Source organism: Schistocerca piceifrons, chromosome 5 (genome assembly GCF_021461385.2).
Source record: "Schistocerca piceifrons isolate TAMUIC-IGC-003096 chromosome 5, iqSchPice1.1, whole genome shotgun sequence".
NCBI lineage: Eukaryota > Metazoa > Arthropoda > Insecta > Orthoptera > Acrididae > Schistocerca > Schistocerca piceifrons.
In genome coordinates this window covers 304,797,282-304,821,062 of record NC_060142.1, presented here as the reverse complement: position 1 = coordinate 304,821,062, position 23,781 = coordinate 304,797,282, and the positions used below count along the sequence as shown (strand labels likewise).

Below are 23,781 nucleotides of genomic sequence, written 5' to 3'. Positions count from 1 at the left end.
ATCCATTATGATTTTTTGCGTTTAGGTATCTGCATTTTTGTGTTCTGTCCGTTGATTTTTTGACATGACAACTATTCCTGCGCCCCATACGCTATTACTTCTTCAGTTATTCCCTCTTTCAGCTGTTGATTGATAAATTCCTCCAAAATTGGTTGTATGTACATTGGTATTCTATATTGTTTGCGGTAGACTGGTGATTCATTTCCCGTTGGAATGCAGTACTGTGTAATATGCATAACTGATAATGACCCTTTTGGAAACAATAAATCCTTAAATTCCAAAAGTAATTTTTCCACCTGTTCCCTATTGCTTGCCTCTAGGTGCTTCACTTTTCCTCGTAATGCAGTTTCAATGGCATTCAGCGACTGTCCATGGCTGTCACCCCTCATGTTTGATTCTTCTTTCTCCAGGATACAGGGCTGCTATAGGTGGTGGTAGGAAGATGCATAGGGCAAGTCTTGCAACGGAGATGGTCACATCCTCTGCTTACGCCTATTCATCCTAATTGATAATTTGGTTATAGTCATGCTGATTTAAGAGGCCAGACAGTGTTTACATCAGGCTCATCCTAGAACTGCGCTCGGCGGGCGTACCCGCGCCCCGCGGGCGCTAGGCAGTGTAGTTCAGCGCCCCGTCCGCGACCGTGTGTTGCTAGTGTCGGCATAGGAGCGAGAGAGAGCTGCGGAATGAGTGAGATCTCACAGAACTGCTCTGCGCTGGACTGTCCCGTGGTCAGATCCAATGTAAACAAAATAACAGAGGAAGTACAGCTTTGTAAAAGTGGTCCATGAGCGGTAAAACAAGCAAACCATTTACTGTTGAGGTAACAACTAGTGTTCATGTGGCAGAATTACTGCGCAAAGCTTTAGAAAACAATATCCAAAACAAGAATTGAAGAACAACGTAGTAGTTTTATGACGCACAGGTTGATTCTACTAGTACTGCACATGCACACTCATCATATGTACAATAGGCATCTTCTGGAAGATGCATCAGTTTCTTAAATGAACTAGTCACAAATATTCTATTTTAGAAGTAATTTTATGTAAGGGATATAGAGTCTCATTCCTACTGTTAGTAGCTACAAGTAAATATTTTTTGGTGTACTTTGTGCTACATCTTTTTGTATCCCTTTTCAGAGTTTAGAAATCGGATGCTTAGTTTGCTGTTTTGTACGTAATAATTTTAACTGATGTAGTTTAAAACTTATTAAAAAATAGAAGTAACATTATAAAGCTCTTTGATTCCTACAGTCAACATTGTTAAAGAAGACAATTAACATTTTAAATGTTTTTCTTTTTCGAAGAAATGATTTTGTCTAGGTTTGGTACAATATTCCGTGAGACTGCTAACCTTAAAGAATTAGTCAAATTTTTATTGCCGAGTAATGAATGGTTCTTAGTTTTAGCAAGCTTTAACAGAGAGAAAAAGCGCTCACAAATATATGTGGAACCAAACATTGACAGAGCTTTGGCTGTGTGCTTGTGCAAAAGAGGATATTTCTCTCGTGGAAGACAACTGTAAAAGGCATCCAGAGTTTTACACATACGAAAGCGGTCCTTCAGGCAGATATCACACTGCAGGTCAATCAGCTCTAGTTGAAGCTCTTGTAAGAGGTCGTATGCCCAAAGAGAAAACGGGCAAACAAATATATCTAAGGCCGGCTGAAGCTCACTTATCTCCAAGAATCTGTTTTCAAACTGTTCTTGTAATTCGAAAATGATTGGAAAATAATCTGAAAAATCCACATCTTCTTTAACGCTGTATAGTGCAGGAAAGTGACAACAACTCTTCTCGCACAACTGTTTTTCCCACAAAATAAGATTTTTTTGAAATGCTTGAATCGTCTGCACTAAATCAACAACAGAGTGATTTTCACCTTGGAGTGAAATATTTGAAGTATTTAAATGACCACTAAGATCACTCAAAAAAGCCAAATTCGCCATCCACATAGGATCACAAAGTAATTCTTCTGGACGTTCTTTCATTTCCAAAAAGGTATTTATTTCGCCTCTCAAGGAGAGAAACTGATGACACCTTTCCTCTGCTCAGCCATCTTACTGCGGCGTGGTAGGGGATGTCAGGGTATTCCGCTTCAATATCAGCCAGAAATTCTTTTAATTGGCGATGTGTGAGTCCATGCGATCGAAGATAATTAACCGTTCGAAGAACTGTGTCCATAACATATTTTATGTTGACAATCTTGGCGCAAAGTGCCTCCTGGTGTATCAGAAAGTGGACTGCTGCGAATAAGGAACAGCCAACTTCAGCCATTTTTGACCTGACAAAACTCATAAATTCAGTGCATATCCCTCGTAGTGCAGGGGCTCCATCTGTTGTTACACTGGTCAGGCGTTCCCATTTTAAACCCATTGACTCTAACACGTTTTCCACGGCTAGAAAAATATCCAAACCTGTGGTTGTGTCTTTTAGTGGTATAAGCCTGAGAAATTCTTCTGTGACACGCAGATTGTCGTTGACACCTCGAACAAATATGAGATACGTCCGCGGACTCGTCAAGAACAATAGAAAATGAAATGAAGTTTGCTGCTCTCTTCATTAATTGCTGTTTCTTGTCTGAGGCCATATCTTCGACTCAGTGAGCAACAGTTTGAGGCGAAAGAGCTATAACATACAATTAATTTTCGTCCACGAGACTCAGAGGGCCATAGACACGGGTTCCCAGGTAGATGCCGTGTTTCTTTACTTCCGCATGACATTCGATACAGTACCCCACAGTCGTTTAATGAACAAGACCAATTGTGTGATTGGATTGAAGAGTTCCTAGGTAACAGAACGCAACATGTCATTCTCAATGGAGAGAAGTCTTCCAAAGTAAGAGTGAGTTAGGTGTGCCGCAGGGGAGTGTCGTAGGATCGTTGCTATTCACAGTATACATAAATGACCTTGTGGATGACATCGGAAGTTCACTGAGGCTTTTTGCGGATGTTGTTGTTGTTGTTGTTGTTGTTGTGGTCTTCAGTCCTGAGACTGGTTTGATGCAGCTCTCCATGCTACTCTATCCTGTGCAAGCTTCTTCATCTCCCAGTACCTACTGCAACCTACATCCTTCTGAATCTGCTTATTGTATTCATCTCTTGGTCTCCCTCTACGATTTTTACCCTCCACGCTGCCCTCCAATACTAAATTGGTGATCCCTTGATGCCTCGGAACATGTCCTACCAACCGATCCCTTCTTCTAGTCAAGTTGTGCCACAATCTTCTCTTCTCCCCAATCCTATTCAACACCTCCTCATTAGTTATGTGATCTACCCATCTGTGCTGTAGTATATCGAGAGGTTGTAACAATGGAAAATTGTACTGAAATGCAGGAGGATCTGCAGGGCATTGACGCATGATGCAGGGAATGGCAATTGAATCTCAATGTAGACAAGTGTAACGTGCTGTGAATACTTAGAAAGAAATATCCCATATCATTTAGCTACAATATAGCAGGTCAGCAACTGGATGCAGTTAATTCCATAAATTATCTGGGAGTACGCATTAGGAGTGATTTAAAATGGAATGATCGTATAAAGCTGATCGTTGGTAAAGCAGATGCCAGACTGAGATTCATTGGAAGAATCCTAAGGAAATGCAATCCGAAAACAAAGGAAGTAGGTTACAGTATGCTTGTTCGCCCACTGCTTGAATACTGCTCAGCAGTGTGTGGATCCGTACCAGATAGGTTTGATAGAAGTGATAGAGAAGATCCAATGGAGAGCAGTGCGCTTCGTTACAGGATCATTTAGTAATCGCGAAAGCATTACGGAGATGATAGATAAACTCCAGTGGAAGACTCTGCAGGAGAGACGCTCAGTAGCTCGGTACAGGCTTTTGTTGAAGTTTCGAGGACATACCTTCACCAAGGAGTCAAGCAGTATATTGCTCCCTCCTACATATATATCGTGAAGAGACCATGAGGATAAAATCAGAGAGATTAGAGCCCACACAGAGGCATACCGACGGTCCTTCTTTCCACGAACAATACGAGACTGGAATAGAAGGGAGAACTGATAGAGGTACTCAAGGTACCCTCCGCCACAAACCGTCAGGTGGCTTGCGGAGTATGGATGTAGATGTAGATCCTATTTTTTAAAACACTTTTATCATTTTAACAATTATTTTATTCATCGAAACTCAAATAAAAAACTAACAATGAAAGATTGGTTTAAGGTTCGTTTTCCCCCAGTTCCTCCGAAAAGCGGCCTTAGACGCTATCCAGGACAGCGAAATGGGGTCGCAAAATAAATTTTTATATATTGGAATATCTGCGTTTTGATTAATTTAATATATAGATCAAACTACAACATATGTTTTTCCATCCATAAAAACACAAATATACAAAAACAAAGAATGTCTCTTAATGACACTTTGCTGCCCGAGAAAGCGTTTGTGACGGCTTTTCAGAAAGTGGAAAAAAATAACGCACCTGAAACTTTTTCGGGTGTCTGTGCGACGCGATTTAATGCAAATCAAATATAAAAATTAACCGAAAAGAAATGCTCCTTGTTGCTGACAATCTGATATTCGATAACTGGCACGTTGCTAATTGACAGATTATAAAATATACTTTTATTTATCATCTTTATAAATTATAAAGAGTCATAAGAAACACTTACTTCACTGTAAGGCTGCTTGAAATTTTCTTTCAGTTCTTCAGGCTTTGACTGGCGTTCCTCTTGCGACAAATTTTCAAACTGATATTTGTGACAGGTATTAAAGTGCTGTTCAATCGAGTACTTTCTTAAACACATGAGGTTCTGATGTCATACTAAGCATTTGGCATGATTTTTGACAGCAGTACAAAGGAAATTAATTTCCCACTCCGGTTTAAATAGTACGGACGCACCGCTCCTCTTTCTTTTTGTCTGCTGCTGTTGACCATCCATCTCAATCCACAGGAGCCTTACGTCTGTTGCTTTGTCTCTCTTTTGGCCACTGCCGTCTCATACAGGGGCATGGTGAGGTGCGGCGGGTGGACCGCACTGCCAGCTAAGCGACATGGCTCGGTCACTGTGGCAACATCCGAATTCGCCCGGGGCGCTGGCCGCAGGCGGTCGCGGGCACTGGCGCCCCGGGGGCACAGTTTGCACGGGCCTGGTTTACATAATAGCTGGTATATGACATGTCATTTCACAGGTGGCTCTCCCTTTGGTAGTGTGTTTTGCCAGTTACAGGGCTGCTATAGTTGGTGGCAGGAGGGTGCATATGGCAAGTCTTGCAGTGGGGACGGTCACAGAGGTAGAGCCATAGGGTAGGGAGATGGGTGCAGAAGGAGCATAGGGTCTCACAAGAAACTTGCGAGGATTGGGAGGGCAACAGAAAGCTATTGTGGGTGTGTGATGGACAAAATTTCAGACAGAATGGATCTCATTTCAGGCCATGATTTTAGGAAGTCACGGCCCTGTCAAAGTAGCTGTGATTAATACACTTCAGACCAGGATAACACTGATCACCAGTGGTGTACTCCGAAGTTGGTTTTTGGGGGCATCAGCAGTACCAGGATTGGATGCGATGGCGCCGGAAATCTGCTTTTGAACCAGGCTGGTGGAGTAATTACATGCAGTGAAGGCTAAGATGGCACAATCTCTATACATTGTTTAAATTGAACAGTTTCCCAGCCAGAAGTCTATATACACTAATCCTAATGGTATGACATCTTTATTCCTCACTCCACACAATCTGTACTGTGGTGGGTCACATTGCATACATTTCACTAGATCACTACAGGTGACCAACACATGCACCTCTATGTCCAATAATATCATGTAACCATTTTTTCCTACTATTGCTCTTATCACACAATCCACCTCTGCATATGATTTCGTAGCATCCAGTCTTACTGGGAATGGCCTTAAGTGGGCCTGGGGTTCCTGTTGGTATGTAACACCTTATTCTTGTCTGGTCCTGTGCTTCTAAAACTATTACTTCCTCTTACTTTATTCACATCTCCTTGTGGCTGGTGACACTGCCTGCTTACATATCCCATCTGTCTACCTGAAACATTTCATATTAGCTGCAAACACTGTCCTTTTACCCTGCATTCCAGTCAACAAATTGATCTCCCCACACCCTATAGCTAAGCGTACTGTTGTGCACAAATCCATTGGACCTCCTGTCCATTCATGTCTTGACATTTTCACATGCAATCCTCTTAAAAGAATCATTGAGTGTGCTCTGCTCAGATTCTTGCAAAATAATTTCATTGACTGGGGTATCCTTTTCTGTTTCATAGATATGTCCATTAATTTTTTTTATCCAATCCACAATTTTTTCCACAGTTTCTGTATTTCTCTTAGTTATACCCATAATTATTCCCTATAGTGTCTGGTGCTGATCCGTTTCATATATCTCTGAATTAACCTGTCTTTAAATTCTTCAAATGTTGCGGCTCCCTTAAGAGCTTCTGTATATGTACGTAAGTTTTAGCTTTCCCTTTTAGTTTCAATTTTGCAACATTCAGTAATTCCTTATCAGAGCAACCTTCCATCTCAGATTTCCAAGGTCTCCCATAAAGGCTTGTACATTATTGGTTGCCTTACTAGAAAAAGGAGCAATTAAACTTGCGACTGACAAATCTACATTCTACTGTGACAACTGCGATTCTACCATCCCGTGAAGTTCTGTATTGTCTGCTGTTAATTGTGCTACCTTTTCTAACAATATGCACACTGCTTCCGGATTTGACACACCTTTTTGTTCTGGTTCTGTCGAAGCTTTGTCCATGACAACACTCATTTTGGGGACTAGAATTCACAATACAGAAAAAAAATACATTAATTTAATTCTTATGTCTAATAATGAGTCATCTCAACTTCAAGCATTGCCTAGCCCTATGGAGAGCTGCATCAAACCAGTCTCAGGACTGAAGACCACAACAACAACAACAACAACAACAACAACATGCCCCTGTGTGACATGTGTAACATTTTACTGCAGCTGATTCTGTACACGGTGCTTAGTGGCCGTCAAGGTTAGACTGTGCACATCTAACAGCACTAACCAATCACAACTTCCATTATCTCTAAAACTAGACAAACCCACAGTTCTCTAATAGCAATAAAATCTCCTTTACAAAATTGCATGACCGTCAAATCTTTTTTCCGTGATCAAAATGCAGTCAAAATTTTTTGCACTCACCATACCGTAGACTGTAGGCTCAGACATTGCTCTAAGGAGGTTATGTCAGTGATGTGGCACCAGTGTTCGATGACCCATACATTGTCACCCATGGAGAGTGAATTGAGACATCAGGACAACAGTGGATTTGTTCAATTAATGTCTTTATTCTGGTCTTGGTCATAGTACATCAGGAACAGCTTGGTGGAGAGGTCCAGTTGCCTCTCATGTGAAACGATAGACGTCCAGCATTGGTAACAGCACAAAGAGTGGGTCCGAGTGTGGCACCACTCGAATGCCGTCACCAGCAACATCTCCTGCTGCATCTGTGATGACAATGCGGCAGCGCAGCTGGCGTTACTGCAGAGGCAGCCATGGCCTCCCTCCGGTGAGCGGGCGGCTCTGCTCTGTTGGTGGCTGCTCTTGTGACTGAGGGCAGGCTGTCACGTCTTGTGGTCAAACAGCTTGTACTGCATTACGGGATGTTACTCCAGATGTCACAGGCTTGTATTGTAGGGTGTGATGCTGAGACAAGAATATTTTAGTACACAAATGGCCGAGTACTTACATACTCCAGACTATGTTTGTAGAGGGCTTAAGACACGTACTCTAAACAATTCTGTGGTGAAAAGTGAGGAAAGGCTTCCACCCTTCTGCTAGAGTATCGTAGTATTAGCTATTACTGTATCTTGTCCAGCTGCCACTGTTTTGCAATGGCTGTCAGCTGTGTTTTGCTTTGCAGTGTGTAACATCCTTGCCTTCATGCAAATGGCTCTGTTGCAGTTTACTTTCACTCTGGCATACTTTTTGATGGAATACAGTTGATATGCTTCAATAATATAAAAAAAAGAAACCAAAATTAACAATATAGGAAAAAAGATGGATTGTGACTCACTATAAAGGTAACATGCTGAGCTGCAGACTGACACAATGAAAAGACTGTTATCATTTAGCTTTCAGCCAAAATCTTCTTCAGAAAAAGAAAAACACACACACAAAAAACCAAGGTCACTTCACACAAACATGACCGCTGTCTTCGGCAGCTTAGACCAGAATGGGCAGACGACAGTAATGACAGCACAGATGTTTTTGATGCACTGAAACCGTAAAGACCCTAACTTCAAAATCATATATTACAGCAAACAGACAAAGATGTTTTTAGGATAACTTTTACACCTGTTTTCTGCTAATTTACACTGGTGTGTAAAACTAAAGCATGAGAATAATTCTAACATGGTGCGTGACTTCCAAGTAACGTAACTTGCTGAGGCGTGGACCTTATGTAGAGAGAATTGCTACAGTATAATACAGAAGATGACTGAATGAAATCCTCAATGAGATGAATAGCTGTGACACTTTTTTACACTGAAGTCACTGTGATTCGTAATGGTCTCCTGGACATTACAGAATGTGGGACATGGTTATTAATAAGATCACCAAAGATGGTTATGAGTGCTCTGTACTCTGGAACAATAACAAAATATACTTAAGTAAATATTTATAGTCTTGTAGGTACTGATTGTGAAATATGTTGTCTCATCTTCCATTTTTATTACAGATATTATGATGATGTGCCACTAGTTCAGTTCGAGTTTTTGGATGAAGGTAAGTGCGAGTTCATATCAAATTGCATGCAGATACGTAATTTAATATATTTTTTTATGTATTGAATATGGTTGGTTGCAAAGTGTGACAGTATAGTTTGTACAGATAATACCAACATCATTGCTTGGCACTCTTATCATCACTCTTCCTGCTGTTCATTTCATCTATTGGTCCTGCATATCCTCATTTAATTTTAGCTATCATTAGATGTTTCCACAAATGCAGACATCCACAGTAGTGCTGACTTTGCAGATTAAAGCTAGTGCCAATGTTGATATCTATTAATATACATACCCATGTATATTCACAACATTTACTTTATGTTTTAAAGCTGAAAAGATAGTGATGCTTTGATATTTTTCGCTAGTTTTGCATTACAAGGAACCAGTAATAATAATCATTATTATTATCTAAGTCATTATTATTACCCTTTTATAAAGGAGTGCTGGTACATTGACTTCAAAGCACAGTATTATGAATGCTATATACACTGTTGACATCTGCAAAGTCTGCATATGATCACATTGTGATCTTCCTGATTTTTCTGCACAATTACATATACATCCTTTTTTCTATTGTAGCAGCAGCTGCCTTACATCTGAGTCATAACTATTTCAGTTACATTAACAGAGGACACTTACGTAATTACTGAAAGCTGCCACAAAGTGGACTGAAAGCTGCTCTAGGATGTTCCATCTTTTAATATTCATTTCATGGTCTGTGTACTATTTGTGTTTCATGCATGGTATAAGTAATGTTCTGTAAAAGATTAAAGATTCTATTAAAGTTTCACATAAAATATTTTGAAGTGTGCAGTGCAGTGGTTATTACATTGAGAAGTGTAGCACATTTACATGATTTAACATTGTGATGAATTAACATAAATGTGACAGATGAATTATATGGCTTGCACTTAACAGTATTTGAGATGTGACTACATCTTTTAACACAACTTATCTTAACTACCCAGTGTTGAAAAAATACTCTGCAGAAAATTTTGCATTATGATATTTCAGTAAATATGATAGAAAGTGTTAACTTGAGGAACATATGAGAATAAAACAGTATGTTGTATTAAAATGTGCAGATGATTAGCCTCTATGTTTTTACTCAATAGAATGTGAATTATAAGTTTAAACTTCAGCAGTTGAACACTTAGGCCAGGTGCAAGCCTACTGGGAGAACTGCAGCATACAGTGGTTTACGATATTTTAATGCCATGGACATGCGTGTCTGGTTACGGGACTTTAGATGTGGATAGCATTTTTTTGTCTGTACTAACTTCTCACTATAATTCATTTTGCTCAGTTTTTTTATTGAGTTGTTGTCTAGCAACATGTTGCTCATTGTGAGTTCATTACCCAATAACATACTTGATAAGGTACCCATGTGGTCATTGTATTCATGTGAAAATCACTTTAAAAGTGCTGGGTAGCAGAGCTCAGTTATTAAGGTCACTAATATTTTGGAATGGTTGTAGCTTATCATCCATCCCATTCTGTAATTTCTGCTACTGTAGCTTATTCACGTATCATGCGAGGAAGCATGAGGTTTGAAGTACTGAACATAATATAAGAAAAAATATTAACACTTTGAACCTTTTTCTCTTCCCACATGGTACTTCTCTGTGAACTGGCTAATTGAGAACTGCACTTACGTTACTGACAAAATACAGAAATGTTATAGAGTTATTATTGTCATGCCATTTAAAAGGGAAATGTAAGTGCATTACAGGAAGATGAGTTTCTTTTAGTATATACACTATCTTATCAAAAGTATCCAGTCACTTATTAGATGGTATTAATGTGGAGTGTGTCCACCCTTCACCTTTGTAATGATGTTAAATCTGCTAGGGCCATTTTCAGTGAGACGTCTGAATGACTGTGGAGGAATGACAGCCCACTCTTCCTCAAAAAACTAGAGAAGGCGAGTTCAGATGGGAACTGTGGACAGACCAGTCAATTTCTGGATTCTTGTCCATAAACTATTGCCTCACAGATGCTTCTTTATGACAGGATGTGTTGTCATGCCAATAAACTCAGTCATAATCTCCAAAATGTTCCTCTACTGTATGCAGTTCACAGTTCTGTAAAATGTGTTGCTATCCTTCCACATTTAGCATTTTCTTAAGCATAATAAGGGTACCATATCCTAAGCATGGAAAACGCCGCCATACTTCACTGTTGCCACTACATAGGATGGTGGGTAACTTTCTGCAAGTTTTCGCCAAACCCTAGCCATTCCCTCAGTTTGCCAAAGGGTATAGCATGATTCATCACTGCAAATCACTTGTTTTTGTCATCCACTGTCTAGTGGCATCACTCTTTACACCACCTCTACTGTCACTTAGAGTTGGCTACAGTAATTTGTGGGTTATGAAAAGTAGTTCATCCATTGTACCCAATTCTTTTCAACTACCTGTGCACAGTCATTGTAATAGCTAGGCTGCTGGCAGCACTTACAAATTCACAAATGATTCGTTCCACTGATGTTATTCAATTTTTATAGCCATCCTCCACTGTGCATCCGTTCCCTGTCCGTCAGTACATGTAACCTGCCAGGTCTTGGTTTACAGTTGCACCTCACAATCACATCACCAACAGTTGACTGGGCAGCTTAAGAAGGGTTGAAATTTCCCTGACTGGTTTGTTACATAGGTCACACCAAATGACTATTCCATGTTCAAAGTTACTGAGAGCTCCCCTGACCAACTCATTGTACTGACAACACAGTACACACCACCTCTTTTTATGCTGGTGGAGCTGCCTCCCCTGACATCTAGTGGTCAATTCCAAGTTACATAGTTTCCCAGATAAATAGTTGACATAATTAACTCATAAAACAACTGGGAATTTGAAGAAAAAAAATTTTACATGCTCTTTTTCTTGAGTGGTGCTGTTATTATTTTGCCACAAAACAGTTCAGCAAAGTTAAAACTACTTGTATGAAACTGAGAACATTTTCTGTGTAATTTCGGTGTTGTAATCCTGGAAGAACTGTGGGACATGTAGATGTCATTGCAGTCCTTGCACCATGTCTACTCAACTTCCTGTTGCACTTACCCATCTTCTCTTTCTTTTCTTCCCCTTCTGTACAAACCTAGCAGTAGCAAAATGTGTTGGCCTTTCTGTAAGAGGTTGAACATTATCTGGAAAGTTGTGTGCATATTTTGTATCAGTTTGGGTAGACAAAGTAGGTTACTGTTGAAAAATATGTCTTCCCTTTTCAGCCAATAGTCTACTACAGGTACATTTCTCCCCTCTTTTCTTTTTATGAGATAAACTATTAACAGTATTAATAATTGAGAAAACTGCTTTTTCTGGAGTTTCAGTATTCTGGGCAGTTGGGAATAGCCATGGTGCTGATCCACTGTTAACAATGGTTTTGTTCTTACTGTAGTCAGTGATTACATCTGGCTTCAGGATTTCTGCTGATATTCCTCCGTGGGCTTCCTGAAATTGCAGTGCTTGTAGCTTTATGCAAACACTAATTTTCTTGTTCCATTTCCCTGCCTTACTTCTGCAACCGGAACCATCACACATACTTTTGTCTGAAAACTGTCAATCTTTATTGTTTCTCATCCTGGATTTTTGTATAAAATATCAAAGATCTCCAACTCTGTCAACTTGCCACTCACCATTTTTACCTCCCTATTCACTCACGAATGAACCAGAAGACATTCTTTTTGTTGTTCCCTCGATGATACTAGAGTGAGTTGCCAGTAAGTGGAGCCCTTTGATAACAAGACAAGAGGAACTGCTGCCATGTTATAAGACAAAGTGACTTCAATGACAGGCTAAAAGTTCCGCAATACGGGCATTGTTAAGAATGCCAGGGTTTATGTGCCCATGTGGAATACTGGCTCCATGAGCCAAGTATTAAAACTGTAAAGCTTCTTTCCTTTGTTTCTGAGGGGAAGCCTTTGTTCTCAACCTAAATGTGCGCTTACAAATAAAAACATTGCAGGCAAGCAATAATAATCATTTTTTACAAGAAACTGTTACTGTTAATAATGCCAGAAGACTCATTTCTAAAAAAATTCCCAAATGAGATAGTAGAGAATAGCAGCAAATGTTTAGCTTCTTGACGTGTAATTATTTAGTGTAAATACGGAAATATTCTGTAGCCTTTGTAACCAGGAAAAATTTCTGAATGAAGCTTGTGGAGTTCTACTTCTTACGATACAGAAAATGTAGTATATAAACAACTGTATAAATCTATGCACTTAGTTACCTTTTTTCAGCTGATTCATTCAGGCCTCATAAATCTTCAATGGCCTTGTACCTGATTGTATGCAGAATTAAATTCTGTAACGTCAAGTGTATTAGTAGTGTTAAAATTGTGAAGCATTGATGAGATGAAAACACTCTGTTTGCCTTCAAACTTGGATAAGCTTCAGCTGCATACCATATATCGCCATAAGTAGAGGTTTCCATGGTTTAACCCACAGCTTTAAGTGTTATTTACATGTTATCTCATTTTGTTCTGTCCGTATTTTATCAGGTAAATCTCTGGTTTAATAACAGCTGTTATATTTGTTCTACATATAATGGAGCTCTTGATTAAGCTAAGTTCTTATAGCCCTTGTATCTTTGCTGGCAAATAAAATGAAGGGAAGAGGTTTGAGTAAAATATTATTGGTAAGAAGAATAGCTCCTACCAAATGTGTGTTGCTGATGCTGAATTATAGTCTTCTTTCTTGAATAATTAATTTTCAGTTTTGTAGTAGACCCAGAAACTCCAGTTTATGTTACATTACTCATCCCCCTTAATTTTGGAGCACTACAGAGTTTTTGCCCTTTATATTGTATTTATAAATATGGTATTTATAATTACATGTTCTTTCTTATATTATTTTTTATAAATTTAGCCAAGGTTTCTCAAATTCCATTGGTCGTTACCTTCATACATTTTTTTTTCTTTTCTTATAACCTTTTCAAATATATATATATATATATATATATATATTTTTTTTTTTTTTTTTTTTTTTTTTTTTTTTTTTTTTTTTTTTTTTTTTTTTTTTGGCAGAGATCCATAGTGATTAGACAGTACTGTTCAATATTATGGTGCTTAATTGTTTAGTTACAAACTGTAAGTAAATTTTCTGATACTGTTTACAGTGTGCTGAGAAACATATTTGATCAATGTAAGTATGTGTTTTACTGAAATGTCCTTTTCTCTCTAGGGCCTATTACAGCAAGTGATCTGGAGACAGACCCTTTTCTTGGTCTGCAAGATGATGAACCAGATTCTTGGACACCAACTGTTGGGAAAGAGGTATTGAGACTTATTGATTTGCAAATGGAAAATGGAACCAGTAGCGAATGGTTAAATATTTCATAGGAATCACTTTGCATTCTGTGATTCGGGTGATTCAATTATTGTCTTTCAGATTAAGTTATTTTATAAGCTATCTGCTGATCGTCTTTCACTGTTCTTTGGTATTGCAGGTGGCTAAGAAACTTAAAGAGAAGGAAGTGAAACGACAAGAACATATTTATGAATTCATCCTGACAGAAAAGCACCACTGCCTCACATTGAGAGTAATGCAGAAGGTATCACATATAATTATTTATGTTAAAGTGGTAGTCCACTGTTCACAGTAAGAATGATACAGTACCAATTTAGAACACATCTTATGGGGCAACATAAAATCTTTTCATCATCTTACTGTTAACAATACAAAATTATAAGTGTAGAGCAGTTTAAATAATTGAGAACAATGGCCTATGCATATTCCCTCTCTTCTCTTTTTGTTTTAATTCTGACTTTCCTTTTATAATAGGACTGTATTTCACCATATTTTACAGTCCGTTTCTTAAACAGACGCAAGTTGCAATTGCTAAATGGAAGGTAAAGCTGACTTGAATTAAAAACCGACTAACTGTGTTCTGTAAACACTTTTGGTCTTTCTTGCAACATTGCAAGCACACAGTCTTTTATAATTTTTGATGCTGGAATGCAAACTGTAACTATAGGTTTTTGTGGAATCTTAGAACGAAATCTATTTGTGGTGACACTGTAATATTGGGTGTAGTTCCAAAACACAGTTTTGATCTATTTCATGCTTGAGAGATTCTTGTCGCTTTGATGGTATTTGGTAAGCCACATGTGTACCCTGGGTTAAGCATCACAGGGAACTCTGTTAGTTTTGTCTCGGTTTGGGTTTGGCGAATTTGAGTTCCCTACACTGACAGCTGGTGAGTGAGTGCAGAGTCATCTATGACTGTAACTTTGTGCAGGCTTCATCAACCATCATCCCATATTGTAGTAGAATGTTGTGTGTCACTGTGAGTGGAGATCTTGACTTAGCTGTCTGGATTACAAGGATAGATCAAAACTCTATTAAGAAAATAAAAATTACAAAATACCGAGTGCTTGATAGAACTTGCTTTTGGTAATGAAAGGACAAGAAGGCAGTTTGTAGAAAGGACTCCACTATATATCCCTTTGGGTCTAGATGTGACTGCAGCCACTTTAAATGCAGTAAAATATTTGATATATTACACCTTAAGAATAAACCCTTCACTTCTCAACAGTTGACAAAACTCCAAACAGATAAATCTCTGGGAGAATGTCTAATTGAAAAGGAGCTGCATAACACCAAAACTTTATGAAGCATTTTGTGTCATGCAGATAGATTATTGATGTATCAAAAGAAAAATGGTAAAGCCTAGTTTACAAATGGACACTGGGTTGCGCCACTCATTGCGTGAAATGAGTTGGTTGCAGATGGTTTCATATAGGTCTGTAGACACAGCACCGCCAGAGTACACTTAAGTTTCATCGTTTTGTGAGTGCCATAGCCGTGTGTAAAATGAAAGTTTTTGTAGCTGTATGAGTAGTGGTTGAGTTAATGCTTGTTTGCATGAAATAGCTGCGTAAGATAAGAGATACAAAAATAAGAAACGTATTTGTGGCTGGAAAAAGAGAGATGTCGGCCTGGTTGCTCAGGAGTCTTGTTGAAAGAAATTGTAGTGGAAGGCCTTGGTGAATGGGAAACACTACTGTGATATTTTAAATAAATGAATATTGAATAAAGAATTCAGCTTTTGAGAATCCTGTAGCCTTTCTTTCTGTCAACTATTTTCATAAAAAAGAATCAGCCAACTAAAACCACAGGATCTTAGTGTTCTAGATGTGGGTGGTTTCACGGCCAGGTATTTTGCTTGCCTGTATTTTTCTTAATTCATTTGTGTGTGTAATCCTAATCGAATGAATTTTGCTCTGCAGCACAGACACTGTCAACCCATCTGTGTTCAGATTGCTTGTGATGGCACCGAGCATAGCAACATGTCACTGTTTGTTTTGGTAGTTAACATCATTAAAATCTCACAAACACCTATGCCCAGTATAGATACCCAAAACACGAACGATTTCTGCCGTTCTGCACTTCATATTTCAGTTTGGTTGCACTTGACCGCTGTACCTAACCTCAGTACTCGTGCAGCTAATGTCACCAAAGTTGAAACAAACCCAAAGTGTTTAGTTTCAGAGTTGGGAAAACTTGCGCCGCACGTGCAAAGTAGACAGTTGTGCCGTTGCTTACAACCTAGTTTTTTCGTGTAAACTAGGCTTAAGAGAACTGGGTACTTGTCCAAAATGTAATGATAAGTGTGAATGGTTAACTAAAAATTCAACCTTGTGTTCAGTAGAAACATATTTGCAGAGTACATAATGAAAATATACATCTTTCTTATGGCCAACGAAGTGAGGTGGTGCAGTGGTTAGCACACTGGACTCGCATTCCGGAGGACAACAGTTCAAACCCGCTTCTAGTCGTCCTGATTTAGGTTTTCTGTGATTTCCGTAAATAGCTTCGGGCAAATGCTGGGATGGTTCCTTTGAGAGGGCACAGCTGACTTCCTTCCCCATCCTTCCCTAATCTGACGTGACTGATGACCTGGCTTTTTGTCTCCTCCTCCCCAAATCAACCAACCAATTGTACGATCGGTCCTCACATTTTAACTCAATGCACTGCTACACGTGCCTGCATCACTGTGCGGAGTAGCAAGTGTCAGTGTTTCAAAAAGAAAGAAAAATACAGTAATTAATGGCAGTAGAGTCTGATGACTTATGATGAAGCCAAGAAGTCGTAGAGAAAGCATCACAACCACCGACCTCTCTAACCTCATTTGGCTCAGCTCTTAAAGGAATCTGGCTGAAAAGTTGATCAGTACCAGCACAAACACCTGTTGTTAAAAGTGCATTTGCAAAAGTGTACTATCCTTACAATTTGCTGTTTTCCCCCAAGCAGACTACATATTACACTCAAATGCAACAATATCCCTACAGGCAGAAAAAGAAATCAAAGTAGCCCTTGGGATGAAACTGCTCTCGAACTGTGGACTGTGCTATCTGTCTGAGGGACCAGTTCCAGTTCTTCAAGTAGCATCCACACCCTCGTCTCAGTATCGTCACCTTATTGAAAGTGAAAGAGAAAAGATGTAAAATGCCTCCATGAAATGACTGCTGTATTACAGTGGAACATCAATGGGTTTGGCATTCATATAGAACAGTTGAGAGACTCTAGGCACAGCTGGGACACTTCTGTATTTGTCTCCAAGAGATTTAATGAAGTTGGTCATTGTCAAATTGGAGCATGTGATCTATTTTAAAGTACACACTCTTATTCACAAATGTCTTAATTGCAAATCCAGTTTCTTGTTACAAAAATAAAACATTAATTCATCAGGAAGTACACTTTTGTACCAGGAAACTGGATTTTTACTTCTTATGATTACCCATTAGAGTCGAAACTGGTTAACTGTGTAACATGTACCAAATACTGTCAAGACATTTGTGAATAAAAGTGTGTGTTCCTACAGATTCATTTCAAAGACTCTGATATCCTGCTGCTGAGGGTGTTACCACTTCCAGAGAAAGGCTCACTTTAGTGGAGAGAGGGAGAAAAGTTGTGTTGCCATACTGGGCAACTGCTCACTTGTACACTAACTTACAATCAGCTGCTGCAATAGTGCATATGTTGTTACGGTATCTATATGTATCCCGAATGTACCCCTCATGAAGAGTTAGATCCTGAGGCTCCCTGTAACTTTGTTACAAGGCTCTCTGCAACTTCATTACATGGCTCCGCAATCGATAACATACTGTGTGACTGTACCACCAGTTGCCCAAGAGATTGATCCGTTCAGTACTTTGCCACTTTCAGATCTTTTATATCTCGAGAAAACAGGACAGCCCATGTGCTTCGTAACGCAGTGATGATGATCTCCACCATCAAATTCTCCCTCCTTTGCCTACATAACTCCTTGGGAGCTAGTTGATGATTTACACTCGTGTACCCTTTTCCCAATCGGGATACAACTAGCAGACTGAGCAGTGCCCAAAAGGAAGACACTGGAATGGATGCTCAGAAGAGATAAGTGGACATTGTACAACCAAATACCCGTATTTTGCATTCTTACAGCATCCAGGAGTGGGCAAAATACATTACAACTGTGATCCACTAAAATGCAGATGTGTCCATTCCCAAAACTTTGGGCATATGCAAAACTGAGCATCCTGTGGTAGAGAAAGGAATTCTGCTCTTAAGTTACCAAGTCATATCGCATTGTGAAGTTTCAGATGTTTCTCGACTGCAGAGAAACTCCCAACCTTTCAGATAGCAAAGCCAAATAGATGCTTAATTACTAAGGGGAGTAAACAAGGATTGTAATGTTCCAGCAAGTCCATATTAATATGGGATCATCAGAATTTCTGGGTTTGAAGGGAGACAAGAAATTGCTAATGTAATGAGAAATGGTAGTCTGCAGATCAGTCAAAGAACCATAGTGCAAACAACAGTAAAATATATCTTTGTAGTGACCATCATCTCTGAGAGAGGCAGCTGGGACATGGACACTTAACAGTCAGGGACTTTACAACTGTGTCTTCTCCATATGGGGGCTGAATTTGGTGTAGTGTATGATTTGTGACACATCACTTGGTCATGACAAAATCCATTACAGCATATTGTGAGGCCTCACAAGGGCTGGTAAAGAAACCCTGCCGTTAATCGTTATTTGGGAGACAAAAGACTTCGCTAATCCTTGAAGAGATGTGATATTAAAAATATTTGCATCTCCTCATACCACTGTTTTTTGAATTATTTTAATATTTATTCCTGAAATGTTTACAGTGTGTCTAAATTGCCAGTCATTGAGGTAGCGTTAAGCATTTATTCATGAAAAATAGGAAGTTATGAACAAATCATAAATTTGAAATATACAAAATTGTCTGTTATTAGTGGTATAAGCAGGCATTTTATTGATGGTCGTCTTACACGAATAGTACAAATTCAAAAGCTCTTGTGCCTCATTGGTTCATTTGTTATTTGTTGTAATTAGGCATAAAAGGGTATTTTGTGAAGCATTTGTGCTAACGACAATGTATAAGAAGTTTCCACCAAATGACAAGTGGAGAACCTTGTAACCTATTGTATCATCAAATAAATAATCATCGTTTGTGACTGTTTGATCACAGCATTAAGAGGATTCCACCAACTTTTTTTCTTCACAGCAGTAGCAAACCAAACTCATGGTAGAAATTCATTTTGGTTATAATTTTACTGCATATGATACCATCAGTATTAGTGAAATTTTTTGATGACTATTATTAACATTACTGTCCCACTAAAACAGACACATCACTTTTGACAGTTATATGTATGTACCCTAACCCTCCAACCAGAGGAGATTTTTATCAATTGCAGACCAATTTTATTCGATAATTAGAACAGTTATGAGGACTGTTTTAAAGAAGTGTAACAAGAAAACCCAAAATAAATTTAGAAGGGATTTTTAATTAACATTGGAGAAACTTAGTAATAATTTTACTTAGTGTGGTACATCTTGGAGCAAGGTTTCATACACAAGCTCATGTTGCAATCTTCACGTCAGGTTCTTGTTTCTTTTGATTTTTTTCCTATCAGCATTTTTTCTGGCATGGTATATAAAACACCTTCTACAAGGTTCCTTTTTTATTGGACTTGGAGGTATGCGGTATATGAAGAGCCTCTCTGTATTAGTCTTGTTGTAATTGTATCTTCTTATATGTATCAAGATAATCATTGTACATATTTGTCGAAAATGACTTCAGTTATTTCCATTGTAAATTCCAAAAATATTTTGTGTGTTGTTTGAATTTTTTTGGAATACAATAAATGCATTGAACAGAAACTGGCCAATAAGCAGGGATAGGAAAAAATTGTTTTGTTTTATGGCTGAAGTTGGTGCTATTTTTGTTCATGTTTAGTGTTGTTTTTTGCCAAATTCGGTGTTATATTTGCAAGTTTTGTTATTTTTCTACCAAATTTTTTGTTATTTTTCTGCCCAATTTGGTGTTGTATTTTTGCTAAATTCACTGAATTTTTTTGCCAATTTTGGTTTTTCAGTGTTTTCTTTATTTTTGCCAATTTCAGGTGTGAATTTTTATCCATATTCAAGTGTGTGGTTGGTGTTTTTTTTTTTTACCCAATTCAGGTGTATTTCATTGCTAATTTTTTTTAAACTCAGTGTCCCCCCCCCCCCCCCCCCCCCAAGTTGTCGGTTTTTGCCAAATGTTGCTTAAATCAATGATTTTTTTTTAATCTTCAGAATTTGGGATTGCTTTTTGCCAAATTCTGTGCTATCTTTGTCATCACAGTGGAAATGAAGCATTATTTTAGGATTATACATTAATATCAGCTTGATGAGATTAGAAAATAAAATGCAATTTTAACATACAATAACCATCAGTTACAAATATATAGTTATAACATTATTATACAGCAAATTACAACTTTGATGATATCCTGTAGAAATGTCAAATTCGTGATGTTTTACTAAAAGCCAGTTGTTGTTGTTGTGGTCTTCAGTCCTGAGACTGGTTTGAATGCAGCTCTCCATGCTACTCTATCCTGTGCAAGCTTCTTCATCTCCCAGTACCTACTGCAACCTACATCCTTCTGAATCTGCTTAGTGTATTCATCTCTTGGTCTCCCTCTACGATTTTTACCCTCCACGCTGCCCTCCAATGCTAAATTTGTGATCCCTTGATGCCTCAAAACATGCCCTACCAACCGATCCCTTCTTCTAGTCAAGTTGTGCCACAAACTTCTCTTCTCCCCAATCCTATTCAATACCTCCTCATTAGTTACGTGATCTACCCACCTTATCTTCAGCATTCTTCTGTAGCACCACATTTCGAAAGCTTCTATTCTCTTCTTGTCCAAACTGGTTATCGTCCATGTTTCACTTCCATACATGGCTACACTCCATACAAATACTTTCAGAAACGACTTTCTGACACTTAAATCTGTACTCGATGTTAACAAATTTCTCTTCTTCAGAAACGATTTCCTTGCCATTGCCAGTCTACATTTTATATCCTCTCTACTTCGACCATCATCAGTTATTTTACTCCCTAAATAGCAAAACTCCTTTACTACTTTAAGTGTCTCATTTCCTAATCTAATCCCCTCAGCATCACCCGATTTAATTTGACGACATTCCATTATCCTCGTTTTGCTTTTGTTGATGTTCATCTTATATTCTCCTTTCAAGACACTGTCCATTCCGTTCAACTGCTCTTCCAAGTCCTTTGCTGTCTCTGACAGAATTACAATGTCATCGGCGAACCTCAAAGTTTTTACTTCTTCTCCATGAATTTTAATACCTACTCTGAATTTTTCTTTTGTTTCCTTTACTGCTTGCTCAATATACAGATGGGTCATTCCATGTCAAGTCACCCAGGCCTTGACACCAACCATGTCAGATTTTGATGAAACTTGGTACAATTACTTCTTTTATCATCCTGAAAGCACTTGTAAAATTTTTTTGCTCTATCTCTTATAGTTTTTTTTTATATAAATTTTTAAAGTTTTTAGATTTGGCTTTGTTTCAGCAGTCGGAAACTGTAACTTAAACGTGTCCTCACAACTAAAAAAATTTGTATATTAAAGAATACTCAACATATCAGTATGAAATTTTGGAATAAGTTTGTGTATTATATCTAAATGTTAAAAAAAATTACCATAAAGATATATTAAATTCTTCCAAATGAAAAAAAATTTATAAGGGTTTTTTTTTTTTTTTTTTTTTTTTTTTTTTAGCTAACGGATGTTTAGTTTTACAAAAACTGCAATATCTAGAGTCTCAGACCTGATAAAGCTCAAATTTGTTTTAAAATACTCTTAATTGTATAGGCTATTAGATAAAAGAAAAATTATGTTGGCTTTTTAACCTGTTTAATAGTTATCTAATTTTTAAAATAATATTAATTATATTTTAAAATAAAAAATGCCGAGTGACTTAGACACCGAAAATAAGTTTTTGTCTTCTTGGAGTAACAATGTACACTTGGATTTTGTATTGTTACTCCTGTGTTTTGAAGTAAAAAATTATTACAGTGTTAAATAGTGCTTGGATAGTATTTTATTAAGTTTATTCGAACTCTCTGTAAGTACTGTTGCTTAGTTTACAGAGATTCTTTTCCAATATCCTATAAAAGTAACCAGAACAGTAATCAGACCAAAAGTGAAATCAGTATGTCAGATATTCAAGCCTGTAGTGCAGGGTTATTTAAAAAATCTGTTTCCAAACAACCTACACACCTTCAAAAAAGTTACAACCGGTATCAGAATTGAGTGAGGAAGAAAAAGATTTGATCCACTTACGATCTGGAATTAATCTGTGTGAATTTAAGAATATATGTTCACACCACAGCTACTACTTTTTAAATGTTTTTGAAAAGTATCAAACAACATGTGTAGACCCACTAAAAAACACAAAAAGCCCATCAAAAAATCGTTGAGAAGTGTAGGCTTGGATCTTTCTAAACAATTACTGACAAAAAATATTAGCATAAAACCTGGACAAAAGCTTTGCTCAACATGCCGTAACGAAAAATTAAGAGTTGAAGTCAATGAAAGTGAAACAGATGATGAAGTCATGGTTGAATTAGAATCATTGGAATCCAGAAATGAATCCCTTGTACAAACAAACATTGCTCTTGATTATTTAGGTTTAACACCGATAAAGCTTCATGGCTTGTCAGAACAAAGTAAAGAGTCTTATTTTAAAAGGAAGGTTAGCAGTATTGAAAAGACTGCAAAAAAGGCGGTTTCAAAAGCATTAAAATATGATGCACCAAGTTCTGATGATGACGAAGAAGATAATAGTGTGGTTGAGAAAGCAAAGGAATTTGATGTAATGATTTCTCTTATGAAAGAGAAGATTTCATCTGTTGGGAGGTCTAGAAAAATCCAGATTCTGACCTTGGCTCCAGATTCTTGGACTCGAAATAAAGTGATGAAAGAATTTAATGTAAGTGAGTACATGGTGCGACAAGCTAGAAAGCTAAAATCTGAAAAGGGTATTTTGGAAACTCCTGGTCCAAAAAAAGGTAAAACTCTTTCTGAAAATACAGTAAGACTTTTAACAGATTTTTATGAAAAGGATGAAAGTTCCAGAGTGCTACCTGGAACAAAAGACAAAGTAAGTGTTCAAAAAAATGTGTACATGCAAAAAAGACTCATTTTGTGTAACTTGAGAGAACTCTATTATTCTTTCAAATGGGAGAATCCCGAGGTAGAAGTAGGATTTTCAAAATTTTGTTTCTTGAGATCTAAATGGTGTATCCTTGCTGGTGCTGCAGGCACACACACTGTATGTGTATGCAGTATCCACCAGAATGTTAAACTGTTACTGGATGCTGTGAAAATTGAAGAATCTTATAAAGACCTAATTAAGATGCTTGTGTGCAACACAGAAAACCAAAACTGCATGCTACATCATTGCAACAGCTGTCCTGCAAATACTGCACTAACAGAGTGCTTAACTGAAAAACTAAGTGAAGATTATGATTTAGAAGAAGAAATTGTAATCAGTCTGTGGGTTAACACAGACAGGGCAGAAATGATCAAACAGTCTATCAGTGTTGAAGACTACATTTCTTTATTGGTTAGGTCATTGGAAAAGCTCACCCCACACTCGTTTATAGCAAAATCCCAATCAGCAGCCTTTAAAAGATTGAAAGAAGACCCACCACCCAAAACAGCAATTATTGTGATGG

The 23,781-nt window shown here is 37.9% G+C and overlaps 1 protein-coding gene across 1 annotated transcript in view; it reads left to right on the top strand.

Moving 5' to 3' along the window:
- Positions 1–23,781, top strand: part of LOC124797862 (rho guanine nucleotide exchange factor 18) — a 605,682-nt gene that overhangs the window by 438,848 nt on the left and 143,053 nt on the right. Inside the window, exons 15-17 of the mRNA XM_047260933.1 lie at positions 8,681–8,727; positions 13,913–14,004; positions 14,178–14,282. Of these exons, the coding sequence (XP_047116889.1) occupies positions 8,681–8,727; positions 13,913–14,004; positions 14,178–14,282 (244 nt within the window). The remainder of the gene's footprint in view (positions 1–8,680; positions 8,728–13,912; positions 14,005–14,177; positions 14,283–23,781) is intronic.